This window comes from Pantherophis guttatus, chromosome 2 (genome assembly GCF_059756535.1).
Source record: "Pantherophis guttatus breed Tessera chromosome 2, ASM5975653v1, whole genome shotgun sequence".
In the NCBI taxonomy this organism is placed as follows: Eukaryota; Metazoa; Chordata; class Lepidosauria; order Squamata; family Colubridae; genus Pantherophis; species Pantherophis guttatus.
The window spans coordinates 50,970,462-50,991,846 of NC_142064.1; the positions used below are offsets into that span (position 1 = coordinate 50,970,462).

Sequence of the window (21,385 nt, forward strand, 5' to 3'; positions counted from 1 at the left end):
AAAAGGCCGCAATCTCGGAAACCCGATGAGCAGAAGTAATGGCCAGCAAAAAGGCGACTTTCAAGGTGAGGTAATGGAGAGAAACCGTGCTGATTGGTTCAAACGGAGCAGACGTCAAGGTTTGTAAAACTAGTGTGAGGTCCCAGGTGGGATACCGGTGAACAGTCGGAGGCTGAAGATTCGATGCGTCCAGCAGAAAGGATCTGATGCTTGAATCATGGGAGAGCGGTTGTTGGCTGTCGCCAGACAGAACCGTAGACAAGGCTGCTACCTGCCTACGGAGCATAGATGTTGCTAAACCTTTTGCAAAACCCGCATGAAGAAACTGCAGAACATCTGGCACCATTGCCACATGATGACGGGCGCACCACTCTGCAAAGGTCCGCCAAGTGGCATTGTAGATGCGCACAGTCGAAGGACGTCTGGCCGCTTGGATGACCGAAATAACTTCACTGGATAGATGACTCTTAGTCAGTCGAATCCTCTCAAGCGCCAGACGGTCAACTGAAGCCATTCTGGCTCTGGATGTTGGACGGCGCCTTGAGTCAGAGAAATCCGATTGGATGGAATTCGCCACGGCTGTTCTATGGACAGTGAGACAAGATCGGCGAACTATGCCCTCTGAGGCCAATGTGGAGCCACCAGAAGGAGATCCGCCCTTTCCTTGATCAGTTTTTGAATGACCTTGGGAATAATCGGAGTCAGAGGAAAGGCGTAAAGAAGACCCCGAGGCCACGTGGATCGAAGCGCGTCGTGACCTTCTGCACCGTGTGTTGGGAAGCGGGAGAAGAACCTCGGCAGTTGAGCGTTGCTCAGAGTCGCAAAGAGATCCAGAACCGGGGTCCTGAACCGGCGAGAAAGTTCCTGGAAGAGACAGGGATCCAATCTCCATTCCGACTGATCCAAGAGACCCCGACTGAGCCAATCTGCTTCCCGATTCAGTTTGCCCGAGATATGTTCGGCCTTCAGGACAAGACATGGCGCTCTGCCCACAATATCAACCGTTCCGTCTCCTCCATCAACGACCAGGAACGGGTGCCCCCCTGACGATTGATGTGGGCTTTTGTGGTGGTGTTGTCGGTCAATATGAGGATGTGATTGTGTAACACTAAGTGATGGAAATGCACCAACGCCAGTCGCACCGCCCGAAGCTTCAACCAATTGATGCCGTGGTATGCTTCCGCCTGAGACCAGGTGCCCTGAGCTAGATGTGATTGAAGATGGGCCCCCCCATCCGTGAAGACTTGCATCCGTTGTCAAAACGAGTCGCTCCTGCTTCAGGAATGGGGATCCTCGTTCGAGAGCTGGAGAAAGCCACCAACGGAATGAGAGACGAACTGGGGCTGGTACCTTGACTTTGGAGAGAGATTCGCCTCTCCCTTGACACTGGAATGGGAGGAGAAACCACTGCAGACGTCGCAGGTGGAAACGCGCCCACGGAACTATAGCAATGCAGGAGATGAACTTCCCCAGGAGCTGGGAGAGAAGAAACAGGAGCACCTTGGTGAGAGTCAGAACCTTGATGACTAGATCCTGAATGCTGGATAGACGGTCGGGAGACAGGTAGACCTGACCCTGAACAGAGTCTATGACCACTCCAAGGTGCAATATTCTGGTTGTGGGGCTCAGATGACTCTTGTCGAGATTCAGCGTGAACCCGTGATCCTGAAGAGCTTGAATGACACGATGCCTGTCCAAATCTGCTTGTGATATTATAGAAGAAAGGATCAAAATGTCGTCCAGATAACAAACCAAACGAACTGGAACTTCCCGGAGTGACGCTGCCAGAGCTGCCAGAATCTTTGTGAAGGTCCTTGGCGCTGACAAGAGACCAAATGGCATCACCTTGTGCTGAAAATGGGTGTTGGCAAAGGCGAATCTGAGGAATTGTCTGTGTGCCGGGTGAACAGGTACATGCAGATAAGCCTCCTTCAAGTCTATTGACTGCATGAGATCACCTTGCCGGATGCATCCCAGAAGAGATTTGAGGGAATGCATCTTGAAACGGCGATATACTAAATGCTTGTTGAGACGTTTCAAGTTGAGAATCCCCCTCCAACTCCCCGAACTTTTCGGAACTAGAAAGAGAGTCGAGTAAAAGCCGGTCCCGGCTTGGTCCTCCGGAACCCGCTCTATAGCGTCTATTTGCAGGAGATGCTGTATTTCCAAATCTAACAGATGACGCTTGGCCGGTTGGGATGGCCATGGACGATAACCGAAAAGGCTGGGGGGGCTGGAACTGAACTCCAACGATAGACCGTCGGTGACAGTGCGAAGGATCCATGCATCTGATGTGGTATCTTCCCATTGGTGGTAGAAGGATTGCAGTTTTCCCCCAATAGGAATATGGGGCTGTGAGTCACTTGCCCCGACGGGAGTAACGGGAGGAAGCCGCTCGGAAGGGACGGTGGAAACTGGACTGGCATCTACCGCGATCTCGAAAGGAAGCTCGATCCGAAGCTGGTTGGTAGGAATATGATGAGGACCGATGGTAAGATGAGCTGCCGGTTCCCTGGTCACTACGAAAGGACTGTCTTTGGTAAGGAGAAAATCTCCTATCCGGTTGCCTAATAGCAGAGGGCAAAACCTTCTTCTTGTCCCTGTTCTCCACAAGGACAGCGTCAAGCGAAGCTCCAAACAGGGAAGGACTCATATAGGGTGCAGCAATGAGACGCCATTTTGATTTCATGTCAGCCTTCCAATTACGAAGCCAAAGAAGGCGACGAGATGATACGGTGGAGGCCAAAGCACGTGAAGCAAACCTGGCCACGTCTAATGAAGAGTCTGCTGAATATTCAGCCGCTGCAACAATTTTTGCCACATCTTGCTGAAGGCGAGCATTATCCTGAGGCAACCTATCTCGCAGCTGGCATAGCCAAACTAGAGACGCCCTATTGAAAAAGGAGGCTGAGGTCGCCGCTCAAATGGACCAGGCCGCAGCCTGGTGAGTTTTTCGAAAGGCCATCTCCGCTCTTTTATCTTCAAATTTTAAACCATCACCAACCTCACCGACGAAAACTGAAGAGGAAGTAAGGCCGGCCACAGGTTCATCAACAGTTGGTAGTTGCAGTAATGCATCAAGCTCCGGAGCCGAACAGTACAGCTTCTTGTCAAAGGAATTCGGTCCAGTGAGTGAAGTGGGATGCTCCCACGGCTTCTGGATGACCTGTGCAAAGAGATCTGGGCAAGGCACAAAATCAGAATCAGTTTTAGGCAAGAGAAACAAGTTATCACTAATGGTAGCTTGAGGTTGAGATGAAGACGGCTGGTCAAGTCCAACCCCCATATTAGTAGCAGCTTTAGCTTTACGTAATAGCTGTTTGAACAATGATGGTTTAAACAAACCAGGAAAAGCCGGTTTGTCCGGCAACTCTTCTTCTTCCCCTGACAGTTCGAAATCGTCTAGAATTTCCTCCTCTCGAGCATGCTCCATCATGTGCTCACAGGAAGTATGAGAAGGTGTTGGCTGGAAACTGACAAGGAATATGTGCGCCGCCCTCAAGGGGAAGCATACATCCAGTCTGTTGCAATCCAACCTGGAAAATATGAGAAATGGCTTGAGAAACCAAAGAATTAAAGTCCACAAACTGAGAAGGCGTCTGACCCTCCTCTGGATGAAGCCCAGCTGCTGTAGGCGTAAACGTGGCTTCTGGCACAGGACGAGGCACTGGAAAAGCGTGATGAGCTGCAACAGAGGTACATGGTTGTGACTGTTCCATAGGCAGGAGAACTGCATCCTGAGAATCTGAAACCACCTCACAGCGAAAGCCATTTCCCTGGTCAGCCTCAGGAGAGGCCACCTGATCGGATCTGCCTTGGTCCCCAGGAGCCTGCACAATAATCTCAGGAGTAAGGGGAACTTGTGCTGCTTTCTGTGCTTTAGAGAAACAACGCTCTAAGGTTCCTCAGATCATATTTGTCCATGGGAGGCTTAGATTTGGCTTTAGAGGCCTTGGAATTTTTTCCCTTGGATCCCTTTGAAGGGACAGTAGGACTAGTGGATGGATCCTGGTCCAGATCAGAGAACAATTCCACATCAGACATGTTGAAATACAGAGTAATTACTCTAATATTATATATATATATATATATATATATATATATATATATATATATATATATGAGGATCAGATTTCCTTTGATTTGATTCTTTTTAGCTCTTTTCTTAGTTTTGTCTTTTTTGTTTTTTGATGTTTTTTTTATATATATAAAAGATAATAAATTCCAGTAATCAATTAATTCTGATAATTAGAAATATATATAATGAAATGCAGCCAAGGCTCTCTCTCTCTTTTTTCTTTTTTCTTTTTAATTAAGCAATAATAATAATGATGAAATTAATAAGTAATTTGCAATTAGTTGTAATACTTCCCTTCTCTGAAGGTCCCGGAATGAAATGCAGAAAGAAGGTAGGCAGGTAAAACAGACAGCGTCCCAACCTGCAGGAAGAGCCAGGCCAGCAAGATCCCCACTAAAAAACCCAGGCAAAAAGCGCGCCAAGGCAGTTCAAAATGGCGGCGCTAAACTGGCGGTTAAGGCTTCTCCGCACTTCGGCAATCCAAGACAGTCTCGCAGCAGAAAATAATGCCGAAACAAGTGGGGCCGGGATCTCGCAGCCTCAGCGAGGCGCTTCCCGGTTAGCAGAGTGTGCCAGCCGGCAGGGACTCTGCAGCCGCTACAAGCGTTGGTGAGGGCTGCGAGGCGAGACAATAATGCTGTGCCAGCAATGCTACGCCCGCGGCTAACAAATTAGCTAAGTAATAGGGCTATCGGCCAGCAACAAAAGTAAATGTAAATGAAAAAAACGCGAGCAGCAATCGGAGCCCCGAATCGCCTACTCACAAGCCCAGCTGACCGAAAGGAACTCCCACATTGCGCAGCCCTCACAGCAGGAAGAAATTTGGCAAAAAAACTCTAATCTTTAAATATACTTTTTCAAACTTTTAGCAGAGAAAGGCACTCGAGTTTGAACCCTTTCACTGAGTGAAAAAAGACTGATGGGAAACAGGAAGGGACAGCAAGTGCAGCTTCAGAGGGAATGATTGGCACTCAGAGGAACAAATCACGAAGTGAGCTACCCAGAGGGAGAAATGTCTGAGCAGCAAGTCAAGAAATTGACCAGTTTTGGTATAAATCAGAAGATTTGTTTGTGGATAAAGGATTTTCTGACAGATAGGCCACAGTCAGTAAGGATGGGATCTCACTATTCTACTCTGATACTAAACACAGGAGTCCCCCAGGGTTGTGTGCTAAGCCCCTTCCTCTATTTCTTTTATACACATGACTGCATCCCATTGTATAACACCAACACAATTATTAAATTTAAGGGTGACACGACAGTCTTGGGGCTCATTAATAAGAACAATGAGTCTGCTTATAAAAAGGAAGTACAAGGGCTGACATTGTGGTGTAAAGAAAATAATTTTATACTTAACTTAATTTTATACTTAAAATAATCTTATAATTGATATCAGAAGGAAGAGATATGTACATTTACTATTGTACATAAATGAAGAGACGGTGGAGAGGGTTGGTAGTTTTGAATTTCTGGGCATTTATATCTCAGAGGACCTCTCATAGACTATGAATGCTGACATGCTTGTGAAGAAGGCACAGAAGAGGCTATACTTCCTGAGAATGCTCAGGAAGATAAATCTATCTCAGCATCTACTTCTGCTCTACTATCGCAGCACCATTGAGAGTGTCCTGACATACAGCATTCTTGCATGGTATGGGAGCAGCTCTGCAGCGGACATAAAAGCTCTACAGAGAATTATTAAAACTGCCCAGAATATCATCAGGCTCCAGCTATCAGCCCTGGATGACATCTTCGCATCTCGCTGTTTGAGGAAGTTGTACAACATTCTCAGAGACTCTTCCCATCCTGCTTACAATCTTTTTGGACTGTTGCCTTCAGGCAGAAGAACAATTAAAACTTGGACCACACATCTTCTGAATAGTTTTTATCCTAGAACTATAATTGCACTCAACAATGAACTAAAGGGCCACCATCAGTGAGCTGTTGGACAGCATTACTTGGTTTGCTGTGTGGATGCTTGGGTGGTTTAGGAGTGGAGAATTTTTGGTGGGTGGGGGTGTGTCTGGGGATTGTCATGTGTGTTGGGCTTGGTTTCTGGGTGTTATGTGAATTTCGTTGTATGGGTATATTGTGTATATACATACAATGACAATAAACTTTACAATACAATATTACAAAATATATAAATATTGTAGTTAATATTCCTAATTGCGTTGGACTTTTAGGTAATAGATATAATTAAACCACACTGACCTAAACTGTTATTGCTGCTGGTTGGCCATGAAGCTACTCTATCCCTTAATGTTTTCTTTTTACATGGGTCATCCAATTTCACAGAAAGTTCTACTTCTTCCTTCCTGATTTCTCGCACAAGCTGCATACGACATCGTGTGAAATCTTGAAAGGAAATTTTTCCATGTTCATCTGCACCAAGCTGATGCATGATTTCAATCACAGATTCTTCCATGTTCAGTTGGCGACACACCATCAGCAAATCATTCCTAAAGAAAGAAAAAATAAAACCCAAAATAAATTTAATTTAATAAAAAAAATACTAATATGTCCAGTTATTTTAAATATAATAAAGTTAATGAAGGATATTTTTTTTCTCAGTAAGAGATTTTAGAGATAACCAATTTCAATCAGAGCAAAGATGTCTGATTAAAGAAACAAATTTATATACTCCAATATTTTTGCTACAATCAAGATTCTGCCCATCCTATCTCATTTTATTAAAAAGATTTGATGCTTTGTCAAATAAGAAGAAATGATACTATCTCTGAATTCATATGATGGAAGAATAGGGTGGTACAAAACAGAAAAGTATTTTCTGGATTCAAAATGAATATACTTCTCCCGCATCTTCATCCCAGTTTATTAGCTGGAAAAGAAAATACTCTTATCAAGATACTGGCAAATAACACCACAAGTATTTATGTATGATATAGGTACTGTATATGTGAATTTTTTATTTCTCTTAAAGTAGGCTGTGAAGTATTTGAAATACATTTCATGCATCCCCATACAAAAACATTTTGAATATATATAGGACACAAACAAAATAAAAAATTATATTTAAAAAAACAGATTTTAAGTATAACATCAAACTTTTCCCTCTGAAATAATTAAGATTCTGTTTTTCTCTATTATTTTGTGTGCATGTTCCACACTTTTGTGAGAATTGAGCCTACTAATGTAACTTATTCTATAACTAGTTTTTAATTTTTAAATTTTGCATAATATTGTTGAGTGCCTTTGGTATTGAAAAAATAGGTTATGAAATTGTTGAAATAAATCCCTGCAATGCTGGCTACTAGTAATATTTTGAAACATTTATATGAAGCAATTAATATTCTAGCTTCTAATGTTTGCTCCAAGTTTTCCTTCTCATCACTGCTTGCCTGCTTTAGCCATTTAGATTCAAATCTGAACAGAAGGAGAAGATGGGGAAAAAATTGTGACTGCTGCAATTCTTCCCACTTCTGTTGCTGGTCACTTGTGGCAAGTAAACTATTAGCACTAGTGATAAAGACTATCAAGGGTTATGGAACAGGCTGCAGACAACCTTCTGGCATGCATATTAGCAGAAGGCCAATAACACTATTGTTACCTTTCTATAGTATATAGAAATAGAATTAGAGTTGGAAGGGACCTTGGAGGTCTTCTAGTCCAACCCCCTGCTTAGGCAGGAAACCCTATAACATTTCAGACAAATGGTTATCCAATCCCTTCTTAAAAACCGCCAGTGTTTTGGTTTTTTTTTTGCTGGAGGTAGATTCAAATTCAATGTTTGACAGAAGAAGAAATATATTTGGATGACTGGAAACTGCAACTTAATTATTACAGATGTACACAGAAATGGAAAAACTGAAACTTTCACAATAGCGGAATGGATTGTGAAAGTGCTAGAATTGACAGAAATGATAAAACTGATTTGCTTGGTCAGAGACAAAATAATAAGTACTTTAAGTACAATAAGATTAGAAACGCATTATGGCCTTTCTAATGAAAATGAAAAAAAAGGAAGTAATGACTTATGGATTTGAGAAATTGAATACTTTATTTGGCCAAGTTTGATTAGACACACAAGATAAGTCTAGGACAACTTTGCACAGCCAGCTGACTACTGTCAGCTTGCCAGGGCCAACTCACCATCACCATGTTGCAGCAGGACAACTCCATATGTCCAACTTGCCGTGGGAATAACCCACTACGGGTGGCTGGAGAGAAAGCTGGGAGGGTGAACGAGCAGGTATGTAGAGCAGAGCAGTGGCAGCAGCTGGGGGCTTCCCATTTTCACACTACCTGCCATTGCTGTCGCTGCTGTACCAAGCTCCAGCCAGTTCAGAGTTCGGGCCATTTGGCAGTGGTGGTGGTGAGCGGGTTGAGTAGTGGGGAAATGATGGCAGCTGATCATATCCCATTTTCACACAACCTATTAGGCAGCGGCAGTGTGTCTGAAAACGAGATGTCCAACCACTGCTGGCTCCCCACCACCAACCCCGCCCAGCTGTCACTGCATTACCCACACATTGCCACCACCAAACAGTCCATGGTGGTGGCAGGGGGTATATGAAATGGCATGTGCCCAGCCACCACCTTATCTCCCACCCCACCCACTGCCGCTGTCCCTGGCTTCTTCAGCCCTTAAGTTGTTTATTGAATTTATTGTTTATTGAATTTATATTCAATATATTAAGTCGTGGCAGTGGCTTGGGTGTGAAAATAGAAAGCTCCTGGCCATTGCTACCACACTGCACTCTGTCCACCTGCTCACTTGCCCGCCTCACTCCCCTGGGCCATCCACAGAGAATTGTCCTCATGGGAGGTTGACTGTGTGGAGTTGTCCTGTTGTGACTTGACAGCGGTAAATTGGCAAAGGCAACTTGGCAACAGTGAGCTGACAGTGTCATGTTGTCCCATTTCAACAAGGAATTTCTTCTGTGCAGAAATTCTCAGTGTACATATAAAACAACAGAATAATTATAGTCATAACCTTTTTCATATTTTCTTTATATTTATTAATTTATATAAAATATGTATATAATATCTGTCTATTTACATGTTTGTGTATATTTGTTTTCAACTTTTAAGAAGGTAGCAGTATCAAAACACTGAATACACATTGCTCTTTACAGAAATAATTCCATATATGAAGTAGCATAGTTGTATTGGCAAAGTTTGAAATAGTCTTTATTTTTTGCAACAGGCCAAGAAAGAAGATTTTCAAATAATATGTTTGTAGTTTGTAGCTATCTGTTTGTAAAATAATTTTCAAGCTTTTCCCTCTATTATCTTTTATATTTATTACTCTGCCTATCAATCTTGAGATTGTCTTGATCCTACATAGCTACATTAATACTTTTTAATTAATATAAATTTATATTTTAATTTAAAATTATTAGTTTATTATTTTCAATAATTTAACATAATAAAGTAATATTAAATTAAGATTAATCTCTTATGAAACCAGGATGAAAGTTGCTTGGTAACTGGTTGTACAGTACATCAGCTATCACGCCTTCTGAAGGACAATCCTTAAATTCAACGATGCCTTAATCTTGCATTTCTTTTAGCATATTATATTTTGAATCAAATAATAAATCCATTATTGACTTCAAAAGTAAGAGCTGGCTAGGTTTAGCTTAATTTTCTGTCTCTGAATAACTGGTCAACAAACCACATCCCAACATGTTTGAGCACCCTGGCTTGGTTGACAAAATTACTGCTATAATTGGCTTCTACTGATGCATATTCAAACTGAACTCCAATGGAAATTTAGAATATGGCATGTCATCAAATCAAATCAAATCAAATCTATATCCACATACCCAACTAGTTTTATGTTCAAGACTATTTGCAATCTTCTTTTGAATGGTGTTTTCAAATAACTCATTCCTTTTCAAAGCTAAACTGACACTGTTAAAGTTTGCGGCTGCAGATGTATTATCAAAATTCTAATTTCTAGAAAATCCCCAGAAACTACATAAGAGCCTCCTCTGTGGTATGAATTACATGAGTATTAACAGCATAAATTACTTATATTTTTATATGTCAGTTTTTAAGTATACAAAGAGTCCTATAGTGCAGACTGGTCACTTTGATTTGTGTGAGGTTGTGGTCATTAAACAGAATGATGCCCAGGCTTTAATGTATTTCTAGTCCTATTTAGAGATAATTGATAAAAAGCAAATGTTCATCAATTTTTTTTACACTATTTCTTAGACAACTTATTTCTTAGACTTGTACAAAGATTCTGTCATTGCTAGCCATCTTGCCTAAAATACCCAATTACATGATTTTATTTTGCTTTCTGCCATACTTGGAAGAAAAGAGAAAATAAAGGTTTCCCTATACTTTTTCTAACTTCTGTTCCCATTTGTACTGATTTAAACTTATTAGGAAAGCTTCTCAGAGAAAAAGCTTGGCATTTGGCCTAGTATGAAAAGAAAAGAACTCTTTGAACTTATAAAATGGAAGCAATCCAAAATAAAGAAGAGTTCCATTATATTTCAAAGACTTCTACGTAAGGAAATTCAATGGCATACTGTTATCAGTACTACTACATAGTCCAAAAGATTGATTCTTGAATGTCTTTTTATATATTGGACAAATGTTATAGATAGAGAACTTCAAGGATTATGTTTAAGATTGTGGGGGGGAGGATGGAAAACAGTTCATAGGTCAGTATAACAGTACCAGCAGCCTTAATATGTGGGAGGACAGGAAAGAAGATGTAACATCATCTACATTCCCCAACATTTCTCAAGTTTCAGCAATACCTACTAAATCTCATTTGTCTTCTGCAGTAAGAAATGTGTTTCTTAAAATAAGTCCTCCATACACTATACATTTGTATAAAGTCATTGAAACCCTTGTGTCACATAACTTGACCTGCTCTTTTCTGTATTTATGTATTCCTTACTAGAGGTCTCTGCATTCTCTACATACCCTTCAACCCCATTTCAGTTCTTTGCACTGAACTATTTTGTGTTCTCCTACATCATTTAGTTTGACCTCCTGTAGATCAGTATCTCCCTGTAGACCATTCTTCCCAATTTTTAACAGGTACAACAGATTTCTTGCCAGGGATTACTCATCTCAGAAATACCTATATCATGGGTCCTTTATTTGAACATCTATATTTTCGTGAAATGAGACTTCTGCCTTTATTACTCTCTGAACCCATTTGGAAAACATGCAAAATACCTTTGATATCCTGAAAGATATTAGGATCTAGGTTTCTTAAATCAAGATATTTGTTTCCTGTTTTGAAGACTGATAGGCATAATAAAAGGCTGCAATTTGATTCCAAATTATATATAGAATTCATTTTGTGATATAATTCAAATTTAATAATTTTAAATTATAATAATATTTTAAATTAGTTGATTTTTATGCTTGATTTTAAGATTTTCATTTAAGTATGAATTGCCTCAATGCATATGTGACAAAATATACAACTGTAACATGTACAAGTAGTCCTCAACTTATTGAGGACTATTGAATCCAAAATTTCTGTTGCTGTAAGACATTTGTTAAGTGAGTTTTGACCCATTTTTACAACCTTTCTTGCCACGGTTGTTAAGTGAATCACTGCAGTTGTTAAGTTAGTATCTTGGTTGAAAAGTGAATCTGGCTTTCCTATTTTCTTTGCTTGTCAGAAGATTGCAAAAGGTGATCATATGATCCTGGGACACTGTAACTGACTCAATAAATATGAGTTAGTTTCCAAGTGTCTCAATTCTGACCATGTGATTGACCATGGGGATGCTGCAATGGTTGTAAGTGTGAAAAACGATCATAAGTCTCCTTTTTCAAAGTTATAAGTCGCCGTTATAACTTTGAACAGTCATTAATGAACTGTTGTAAATCAAGGGCTACAGAGGTGGGTTTCAGCAGGTTCTGACAAGTTCTGGAGAATTGGTAGCGGAAATTTTGAGTAGTTTGGAGAACCAGTAGCGGAAATTTTGAGTAGTTCGGAGAACCGGTAGTAAAAATTCCAATTGGCCCCACTCCCATCTGCCTCCCGAGTCCCAGCTGATTGGAAGAAATGGGGATTTTGCAGTAACCTTCCCCTGCCACGCCCACCAAGCTATGCCATGCCCACCAAGCCACACCCACAGAACCGGTAGTAAAAAATTTTGAAACCCACCACTGAAGGGCTACCTGTATTAACTAAACAATGTTCCCAGATGTGTTAGCAGCCAAGGTATCTGAAATTTTAGCTTCTTTAAGAGGTACCACATTTTAAGAGAAAACCACAGCTTAATTTTATAAGAAATTAAAAAGTGAAAGTTAGTTATATATTTCATGGGGAAAAATAATTGAAATACCCAAGTTTGGAATATCAATGCGGCTGGGTAACAAAAAACATGAACTTTACTTCTTGAATCCATTTTTCAACATTTTTTCTCTTCTGTTTTTCAAATGACTTTATGGTTTAAAATGTAGCAATATATTTCCATGTGGCATAAATTTAATAAATTAAAGGACTGAATTAATTCTACATTAGTAATAAAGTGATTTTATATGGACTTCCCCCTTTTTGTTACGTTTATTTTAATCATCATCATTGAATGTGGATTCTTTTCTCACTATAAAACCATTACTATAATTTTTTGTAAGTATTTTTTTTTTACTCCACTATTAAACATTACATGCACACACATATATATTTGAAAGGCCATTACTCTATTATGGTTCCCTCAGATGAAATTCCAGCCTCACCTGTCATCCACTGCATGAAAAACAGTTTCCAACTGGCATGCACAATGCTCAGGTTCTTTTTTTTTATTCCTTACAAAGAGTTCCTTTTCTGTCCCTTCCTTGCCATTAAGTGGTCATTTTTATTTGTGCAGTCAAAATGCAGCAACTGAATAAGTGATCTTGAAAAGCTAGTCAAAGTTTATGAAATTGAAGCAAGATTATCCCTTTTTCAAAGGTGTAAAATATTTGCTACAATTATTGTCAAGCTTCTGGCAAATGCCTCAAACCAAATGCAAGATTCTTACTGAAACCTTTTTAAACCAGATTTATTGTCACAAGAATTTCAGCAACTGGTAATAACCCTTACATGTTTATTTCCATATCTATTTTATTAACTTGTGAATAACCTATAGTCAGAGACACAACTAACCTATTTTATTAGCTACTTTTTACTAAGATTAGAAAGATAATGTGAAACAAGTTTGAAAAATATATTATTGCTCCATGTTCCAACATGACGCTGCAATGTATGTGACAAATATATATTTTGTATATGAAGTGATGCATATGATCTATTAATGTAAACAACAAGAATCCACTGTATACACAGAAAAGTCAAAATGAAACATTATGTATTATCATTCTAAAAGAACACAGGAAAGAAGTATAACACACAATTTTGAATTGTGACATTTTAGTTCTTATCAATGTCATTAACAACCTGTAGGTTTTTTTTTTTTTGAAAAGGAGTTATCTAGTATGCACGTACATAATTATATATAAAGATCTACATAAAAAACTGAGAAAACAATTTTAGTAATCTTTGAAAGCAATTATGAAGAAAAAGATGGAAAACATCAACACAGCAATGTCTCAAATGTTCAAATCCTCAAGCCTGGCAAACACAGAAGCAAACACACTCTGGAACCGTTGGATACAGGTTTATTCAAGCCTGAGGCGTAGCACAAATTGAGTATGTAGCAGTCCGTTGCAAAGTCAGCGCTGGGAACTACTGCCTCCCAGCACTCTTTATAAGCAGGACCACATCCCTCAGCCCCACCCACCAACCACCATCCGGCATCAGCATCCAGTTCCGCAACAGCAGGCACTTCGGTCCACCATCTGGTGCTTGGTCTGCACTGGTCTCCGTCCCATGGTTCGTAGACCGCTTCCGCTCCGCACGCTATTACATCTGGCGCCGGCCAGCTGGGTCCTGAAAGGCCGCCAGTCAGCTGTGCGGATGCTGATGCTGCCATTGCCTCCCTTGCTGCACTTCATGCTGCACCAGGGGTTGATGCCATCCCAGCTGAGCACCTTGTTACCGCCCAGGGCCACCAGCTAGCATGCCACCGCACAGTTGTTCCTGCCACTGTGCTCTCCAATTCCCCCCCCCCTCAGGTATGGCAAACCGGTCGGGGTTTGACACAATGCTGATATGATAATAATCCCTTAAAATATAAAGCTGCTTTATAAAAAGTTAAGAACTTCATATTCCGTACACAAGACCACTCATATTAGCATTATAGGAAATTAACATGCATTACTGGTGCAGCAGGAATAGAGTTATATCCTGCAGATTTTTTTCTAATTCATTTAACACTGTATTTGATCATTTTATTTTATTCATTAACATATAAAACAAGTCAGAGAAAATGTAAATTTTGCTTTCCTTCCAACTACCTTATCAATTTCTGTTTCTTTTAATAGATTACCACCAAGATGGCCAGGGCGGCTTTTTATCAGGTCCGCCTGATTCGCCAGTTGCGTCCCTTTCTGGATTGGGACTCCTTACGCACAGTCACTCAGGCACTCGTCACTTCCCGCCTGGACTACTGCAATGCTCTCTACATGGGGCTCCTTTTGAGGAGCACCCGGAGGCTCCAACTGGTGCAGAATGCGGCCGCGCGAGGGATTATGGGAGCGAGGGGGCGCTCCCATGTGACACCTCTCCTGCGTGAGCTGCATTGGCTTCCAGTGGTCTTCCGGTGCGCTTCAAGGTGTTGGTTACCACCTTTAAAGCGCTCCATGGCATAGGACCTGGGTATTTGCAGGACCGCCTTCTGCCGCCGATAGCCTCCCACCAACCAGTACGCTCCCACAGAGAGTGACTCCTCAGGGTGCCGTCAGCCAGGCAATGTCGGCTGGCGACCCCCAGGGGAGGGCCTTCTCTGTGGCAGCTCCTGCCCTCTGGAATTATTTGCCCCTGGAGATACGAAGGATATCGGATCTCCGGGTCTTTCGCCGTGCCCTGAAATCTTTTCTTTTCCATCAAGCAGGGCTGGCGTGAACCCCCTCCCCCTTTTTTAGTCTTTTTTAGTTTTTAAATTGTCATTGGGTTTTAATTTAATTGTTTTAAATTTGGGCCAGTTATGTAATTCTTTTAATAATTTTAAATTTTGTATTGGTATGTGTTTTAGTTCTGGCTGTGCACCTCCCTGAGTCCACTAGGAGAAGGGCGGTATACAAATTGAATAAAAACAAACAAACAAAACAAGATTACACTTGGAATCGCATCATTTAAAGTTTTAAAAAAGCACTAAAATATTTCTTTTTATAGGCTCCTCTGAAATTTCTTTATAGCAAACTAGCTGAATAACTGTGGTCCACTACCAAACTATGTGATCTGGCTTGATAAATCGACACTTACAGCTTGAAAATTAATGAGTAGTTACAATTGGCCTCTCCTATCCCCTTCTCTCCCTTAGCCTTGCCCCACAGAAGTCTCCCCTATCCTATCCCTGGCTTGCCATTGTGAAAGTAAAACTGAAACTCCTCTCCTCTGCTTGTATTTTGCATTTGGAAGAGATTTCTTTTCAGATGGAGAGGGGTAGAATTCCTTAACATCAGAGGGCTGTTTGGAAAGTGAAACAGTATTTCCTGTATGAGCAAGGAGGAGACAGGAAGTAGGCCAGCCTTATTTTGACAACAGTTATTAAAATGTTCATGGTATTATAGGGAAATATTTTAAAGCATTAGTTCATTAGCTGAATTTTAAATGACACCCTGCCAAATGCAATTCCTTTTTAATATCCATCAGCATTTTTTAAAATTCACATTTTAAAATGTCACCCTAACTATTCATAGTATGAAAATTAACTGTTCTCTCTGGAGGTGCCTTTCCTCTCCATATGTAGCTTTTATTACCCAGCTAGTATTCAAAGAGTTTTCAATTTAATGTACCACAAAAGCTTTTCACAGCTGAGACACCATATAACTTCATTAAGTATGCAAATAGCTTGTCTCCACACACCAAATTAAGTTGCATACAATAGGAAAGCACTTGCTTTAGAAAAAGAATAAATACCAGTTCTCCATAAAACTCATGTTTATGAGGGCTTTTAAGACAAGAAACAACTTCATTCACTAATGTACATGGGGAAACAAGAGTACAAAATGCATGCAAAAAAGAAAATATTTTTAAGTCTTAATATCCAGAATTTTTTGTTGTTAGTTGTGAAGTCGTGTTCAACCCATCGCGACCCCATGGACAATGTTCTTCCAGGCCTTCCTGTCCTCTACCATCCTCTGGAGTCCATTTAAATATCCAGAATATAAAGGGTAAATTTCACATGTATAAGAAAATATATTCCTCACTAATTTGAATTTATAGTTGCTTTCTTTATAAAGCAGAGGAAGTCATGTCTCAAAACTAGTCTTTGAAAACAAGGTAGTCAAAACAAGCTGGAGAGATCAGAGTTGACAGAGTACAGTAGAATCTCTGGTTACGAACACTTCTGGCCACGACCAAATTGGGTTCCAACCAAAACATTCACAATTTTTCACCCCGCGGCTGATTTCCCCTTCTGCGCCATTTTTTTTGTAAGCACCAGATTTCCAAAATTAGGTTCAGGTCATGACCAAAGTTATGGAATGAATTATGGTCATGACCAGAGGTTCTACTGTATATGTTCCCAGACATTCCATCTTGTGTTGTTGCAGATCCATATAAGAGGCTTCATATACAAGTAAGTAGCTAGTATCTGAGTTGTGCTTCATTTGTAAGCTATTAGATTTATTGAACTTAAACTGTTTCATGACCAGTTAAAAAGGAAATGGCAATCATACTGATAGAAGCAAGCACAAGGGGCTTCTACATAGAAGTATGAGAAGAAATTATCATTTCTGGACAAAGTGTTTACTGGAGACAGGGAGAGGGAGAGCTTTGTATTTAGATTTTTTGACCCAGAGTCTTAGAAATGTCAATCACTAAACAAAACTTGTAATAAACAATAGCCTAGCTTAACACAATCTTTAATCAAACGATGCATGAAATTGATAGAACAGTAACATCTTATGTTACTCTTGCCATTAAAGATCATTACTGTTACATATTTGGCTTGAGAATATTTAACAATCTCTAAGTGAACAGATAGATTGTCAGAATCAGTTGCAGGATGTTCAGCCTAATAACCCAATCCTAAACTCTTCAGGATAGAGCCAGATTGATGTAGTGGTTAAGGCATCAGTTTTTAAACTGGGAGACTGTGAATTCTAGTTCTGCTTTAGGCAAGATTGTGATCCTGATCTTGGGTTAGTCATAATTTCTTAGCCATAAGAAGTAGGCAGTGGCAAACCTCTTCAAAACTCTTGCCAAGAAAACTGCAGGGCTAGTCAAGGCAGTTGCCAGATGTCCAGACAGACAGACAGACAGACGGCTTCTGAATGGGTGGAAAATGGCAGATTGATGTGCCTCCTTCTGTTTTTTTAGAAATCTATCCTGGATGTATCAGTCCCAAATATATCACTTAGGTAGACTATGTCTAAGGATAATCTTTATTCAGGATAGTTTTCTAAGATATTTCAAGACTGGGCTGGTAAGCTGCCATGAAGTGATAAATAACTTCTTAGAGTGCTGGAGGGCAGGATACATTTCACAGTGAGTGCAGCTAGGATTAAAACAACAATTGACTCATTTTAAATTATACTAAAATCAAAATAGCAAACATTTGTTTCTCCCAAATATTAATTGTTATATTCAAAATTATAATTTCATTTCAACTTTTGAAAGGACTCTGAAGATTGCACTCAAGGTTGGGGGAGGGGGGTGAGCGGGCTGGCTCCGTGAATCCATGCCAAGCTATACATTCTATTCTGCTTACTTGTAAGTATTTACAAGACAATATTGGTATTTTCAGATGGATACTTAGATACTGTAACAGAATTTACAACTCTTATAAGTAGTTCTAAAGATAGTTGCTCAAGTAATTTAATGGTAAAGTGTGTGTATAAAAATAACCATCATTTCTAGTAGTAGCAACAACCCAAATCATTCCAGTGCAGATCTCTTACTTTTCAATGACAGAAATTCAATTATCACACCAAATAAATGTCATGAAGATACTTTAATATAACACCCCCACCTAGAAGCACTTTCCAAACTTTTAAAAAACAAAAATGAGGCCAGGAATCAAAGCAATGTGAATTAAAGCCATGTAATTCCCTGTGAAAAGAATTATGAGTTTCACTTGGTTTGGAATGAAAAATGCAGGTTTTTCTGTTATGTACTCTACTGAAACTGGGATTATCGGTAGTTCATTTTTGTTGATAGTGTACTAGAAGTTCAGCCTTTTTCTTTTTTGTTTCTTCCTACTACAATATAGGTATGGTAGTTCTCGACTTACAACTATAATTCATCCCAGAAATAAGATTCTAAGTTGTGCCAATCATTATGCAGGTCACCATGTGACTATATGTGATTTTACGATCTCTGCAATGGTCATTGAGTGAATCGTAGTACTCATGAAACAAACATGGCCATTATTAAGAAAACCCATTGTCTGCAATGGGCCGTCACATGACCACAAGACATTCCACATCTCCAACAGCATCTATCAATCTCTATCCCTTTATAAAATGAAACATGCATATGTAATAAACATAAAACAATACTTTGTTGAACTGTAATTTTAGACATAGAGGGATTTGAGATAATGATCTTAAAGGGCTGATACTTGTCAAGTAGTTGGATTCTAACATTTCCCCTATTTTAAGTGGTGTCAAATATTTCAATTTGGTCTAAATGTTTAAAAAGTAAATCTTGCTATTTATTCATCAGCCCAAGGAGGGAAAAACTTGCCTTATGATGTAATTTTAATGTGTAACATCAACTGAAGATTCCTAAAAATCAAAGGAATCTTTCCTAAACAAATCTGTGCATATTTTCAAAAATACATTTTCAGAATATTATATATTGAATACACTAAAACATTTTAAAATTATCTTATTCCATCACTTTGAACATTAAAGTAACTAAAAATATAAGCAATTACTTTATTTTTAAAACACTGTATACATCAGTTTTTCACAACAAATGAGAATAGCAAACCAAAGAGCATCAAGAATTTCAATATTTCATCAATATGGAGGAGAGTTTCATTCTGTGCATAAGTATTCTGCAAGAACTACCAAAAAGCAAACCTCAAAGGATTCCATTGTAGATATTTAGTTTCCATTCCAGCAGTACTTCTGCTGACTAACAATGGAGTATGTTCAAATTGCTTTCCACAGGTACTGCTTTTAACTATTTATAGTTAACAGTGTATGTCCCTCTACACACTGACAGAACTCCCCAAGTAATTTACTACTGTACTTAAAAATTTACCACCAATAACCTACTGTCTTGCCTGAACACTCTTGTGCCTTTTTTTTCTTCAGTCATATGGTTTTCAAAACCAATTAACAATTTCAAAACTTTTTAAAAATTAACAGTATCAATGAATTCAAATCAGAAAGATATATTGGCCAAATATGAAACATGATGAGGTTAAATTCTTATGCTAAGGTTACAATGCTCCTTTAAATCTTTCCCTTTATTACAAGATGTTCTCGATTTTGTGCTTCTTTGTGTTTTTATTTATACTTTTCAGTTCTTTAATTATTGTAGGACAGTATGGAGCATGAACATTTCTGGGCTTTTTGTTGTGCTTAAAGGAGCTTTTATTACTGTATATTTCACTTCACTATAAAGAATAGACGATTAATTTTAGATTCTAAATTTAATCATTGAAGGATGGCATATAATGTATTGCTTCCTTTAATTAATACTGTATTAAATCCATCAAGATATGTTGGGAGCTTGTGAGAATACCTTCCCCAAATCATACTTTAATTAGTTTTAAAATATTAAACTGTGTAGTTTCAATCTTTTAACATATTATTTTTCTACTTGTTTTATAACTTGTAAGCTACAGTACCCACAGTCACCTTATAGAGGAGGTGAGTGGCATAAAAATTTAATAAATAAATAAAAATGAATAGATTGCATTACTTAGTACAAAGCTAAGATAAGGAGCTCTAATGGGAAAAACGGTGATAGAGGAAACCTGTTTCTTTTTCATCTCCTCCTTCAACTTCTGAACAAATAAAGCAGCTCAGCTTAATCTGAAGTAGCTCAACAGGAGTAACAACCAGAGGAGATACTTTAAAGTAACCAGTGAGGCATTTTTACCATCCCAACAAGTAATTCCAATCACAGCTTAAACTTTTAAATTTAAAAAAGGGGCAAAGATCGCGTTTTCCTGACACTGCAGTCGGAATGCAAATCTTACACAGAACTTTTTTAAGAAACACGGGCAAGAAACTGGGAGAGGCAAAATGGCTCGAAGGAGAAGGGCTTGTTCTGAGAACCATTTCTACTCGCTGGGAAAATGCCAACGTGCCAGTCACTTAAGTAGTCAGAAGGTGCTCTGGGCCCATTCGGCGGCGTTCCTGGCAGAACTGACGGCACCTCCCCACGTCCACCGTTCAGCGCGGGGCAAATACCCGACTCAGAAACTCAACTCAGAAACTTGCGAGGAAAGTTGACCCGCACTTTACGGGGACTCACGGAGCACTTTATATCTCTTATACGACCTGCGTTAACGGTTGTTCGCTGCGGAACGAAAGGTTGCCTCTGCCCAAATGTTGCCTCTGCCCTTCAGCTCTTCCCTCACCTGCTGATAAAGCCGTCGCCGTCCCCGTCGCACGTCTGGAAGAGGCGCCTCATCCTCTCCTCCTCGCCGGTGCTGGAAGTGTCGCTGCTGCTGCTGCTCCCGGTGCTGCTCACGCTCACCTCTACCACCACTGCCGGGCCAGCCGCCGTCGCCATCGTACCCTCTCTTCCGAGGAGGAGGAGGAGGAGGAGGAGGCGGCGACGGCGACTCAAGCCCGCTCAGGCTTCCAAGGTTCCCGGAACCTCCAGCTCGCCAGGGAACCCCCTGCGCGCGCGCTCCGCTTTCCCAGCTCAGCTGTCGCGCGTACAAAGCACGGGAAGGCTGCACAATGAAAACAAGGAGGGTGGGGAAATCCAGACGCTCCGCCGCTCCTTCTCGCGCACGAATTCAGCGCGCGCCGCCTTGGGCTCCAATCAGGCACATCCTAGGGACGGCGCGCGCATTGGCTGGCGCGCGAGACCCTCTCTGGCCCTTTTCTTCTTTGGAGCCAAAAGCCGGGGAAGGGGGAGGGGGAGGGTTTCGTCGGGTTGCAACCGTAAGAGCACGGAAGAGTTCAAAAGAAGGTGGCGGACGCAGAGGTGGAAGTTGGCGTGCGTAGTTTATGATTTCGGCTCGTTTCTCCGAGACGTCGGCGAACGAACGGAGGAGTATCTTTCTGGAGCGAATGGAAAGAATATTTGTTAACGTCTGCAGAGTGCATATCCAT

General features: G+C 40.4%; 1 protein-coding gene across 1 annotated transcript in view; it reads right to left on the minus strand.

The window, feature by feature from the left end:
- Nucleotides 1-21,385, minus strand: part of MCC (MCC regulator of Wnt signaling pathway) — a 186,165-nt gene extending 164,780 nt beyond the window's left edge. The window contains exons 1-2 of the mRNA XM_034432775.3: nt 20,680-21,385; nt 6,293-6,540 (exon numbers count right to left, since the gene is read on the minus strand). Coding sequence (XP_034288666.1) covers nt 6,293-6,540; nt 20,680-20,834 — 403 coding nt within the window. The 5' untranslated portion in view covers nt 20,835-21,385. The remainder of the gene's footprint in view (nt 1-6,292; nt 6,541-20,679) is intronic.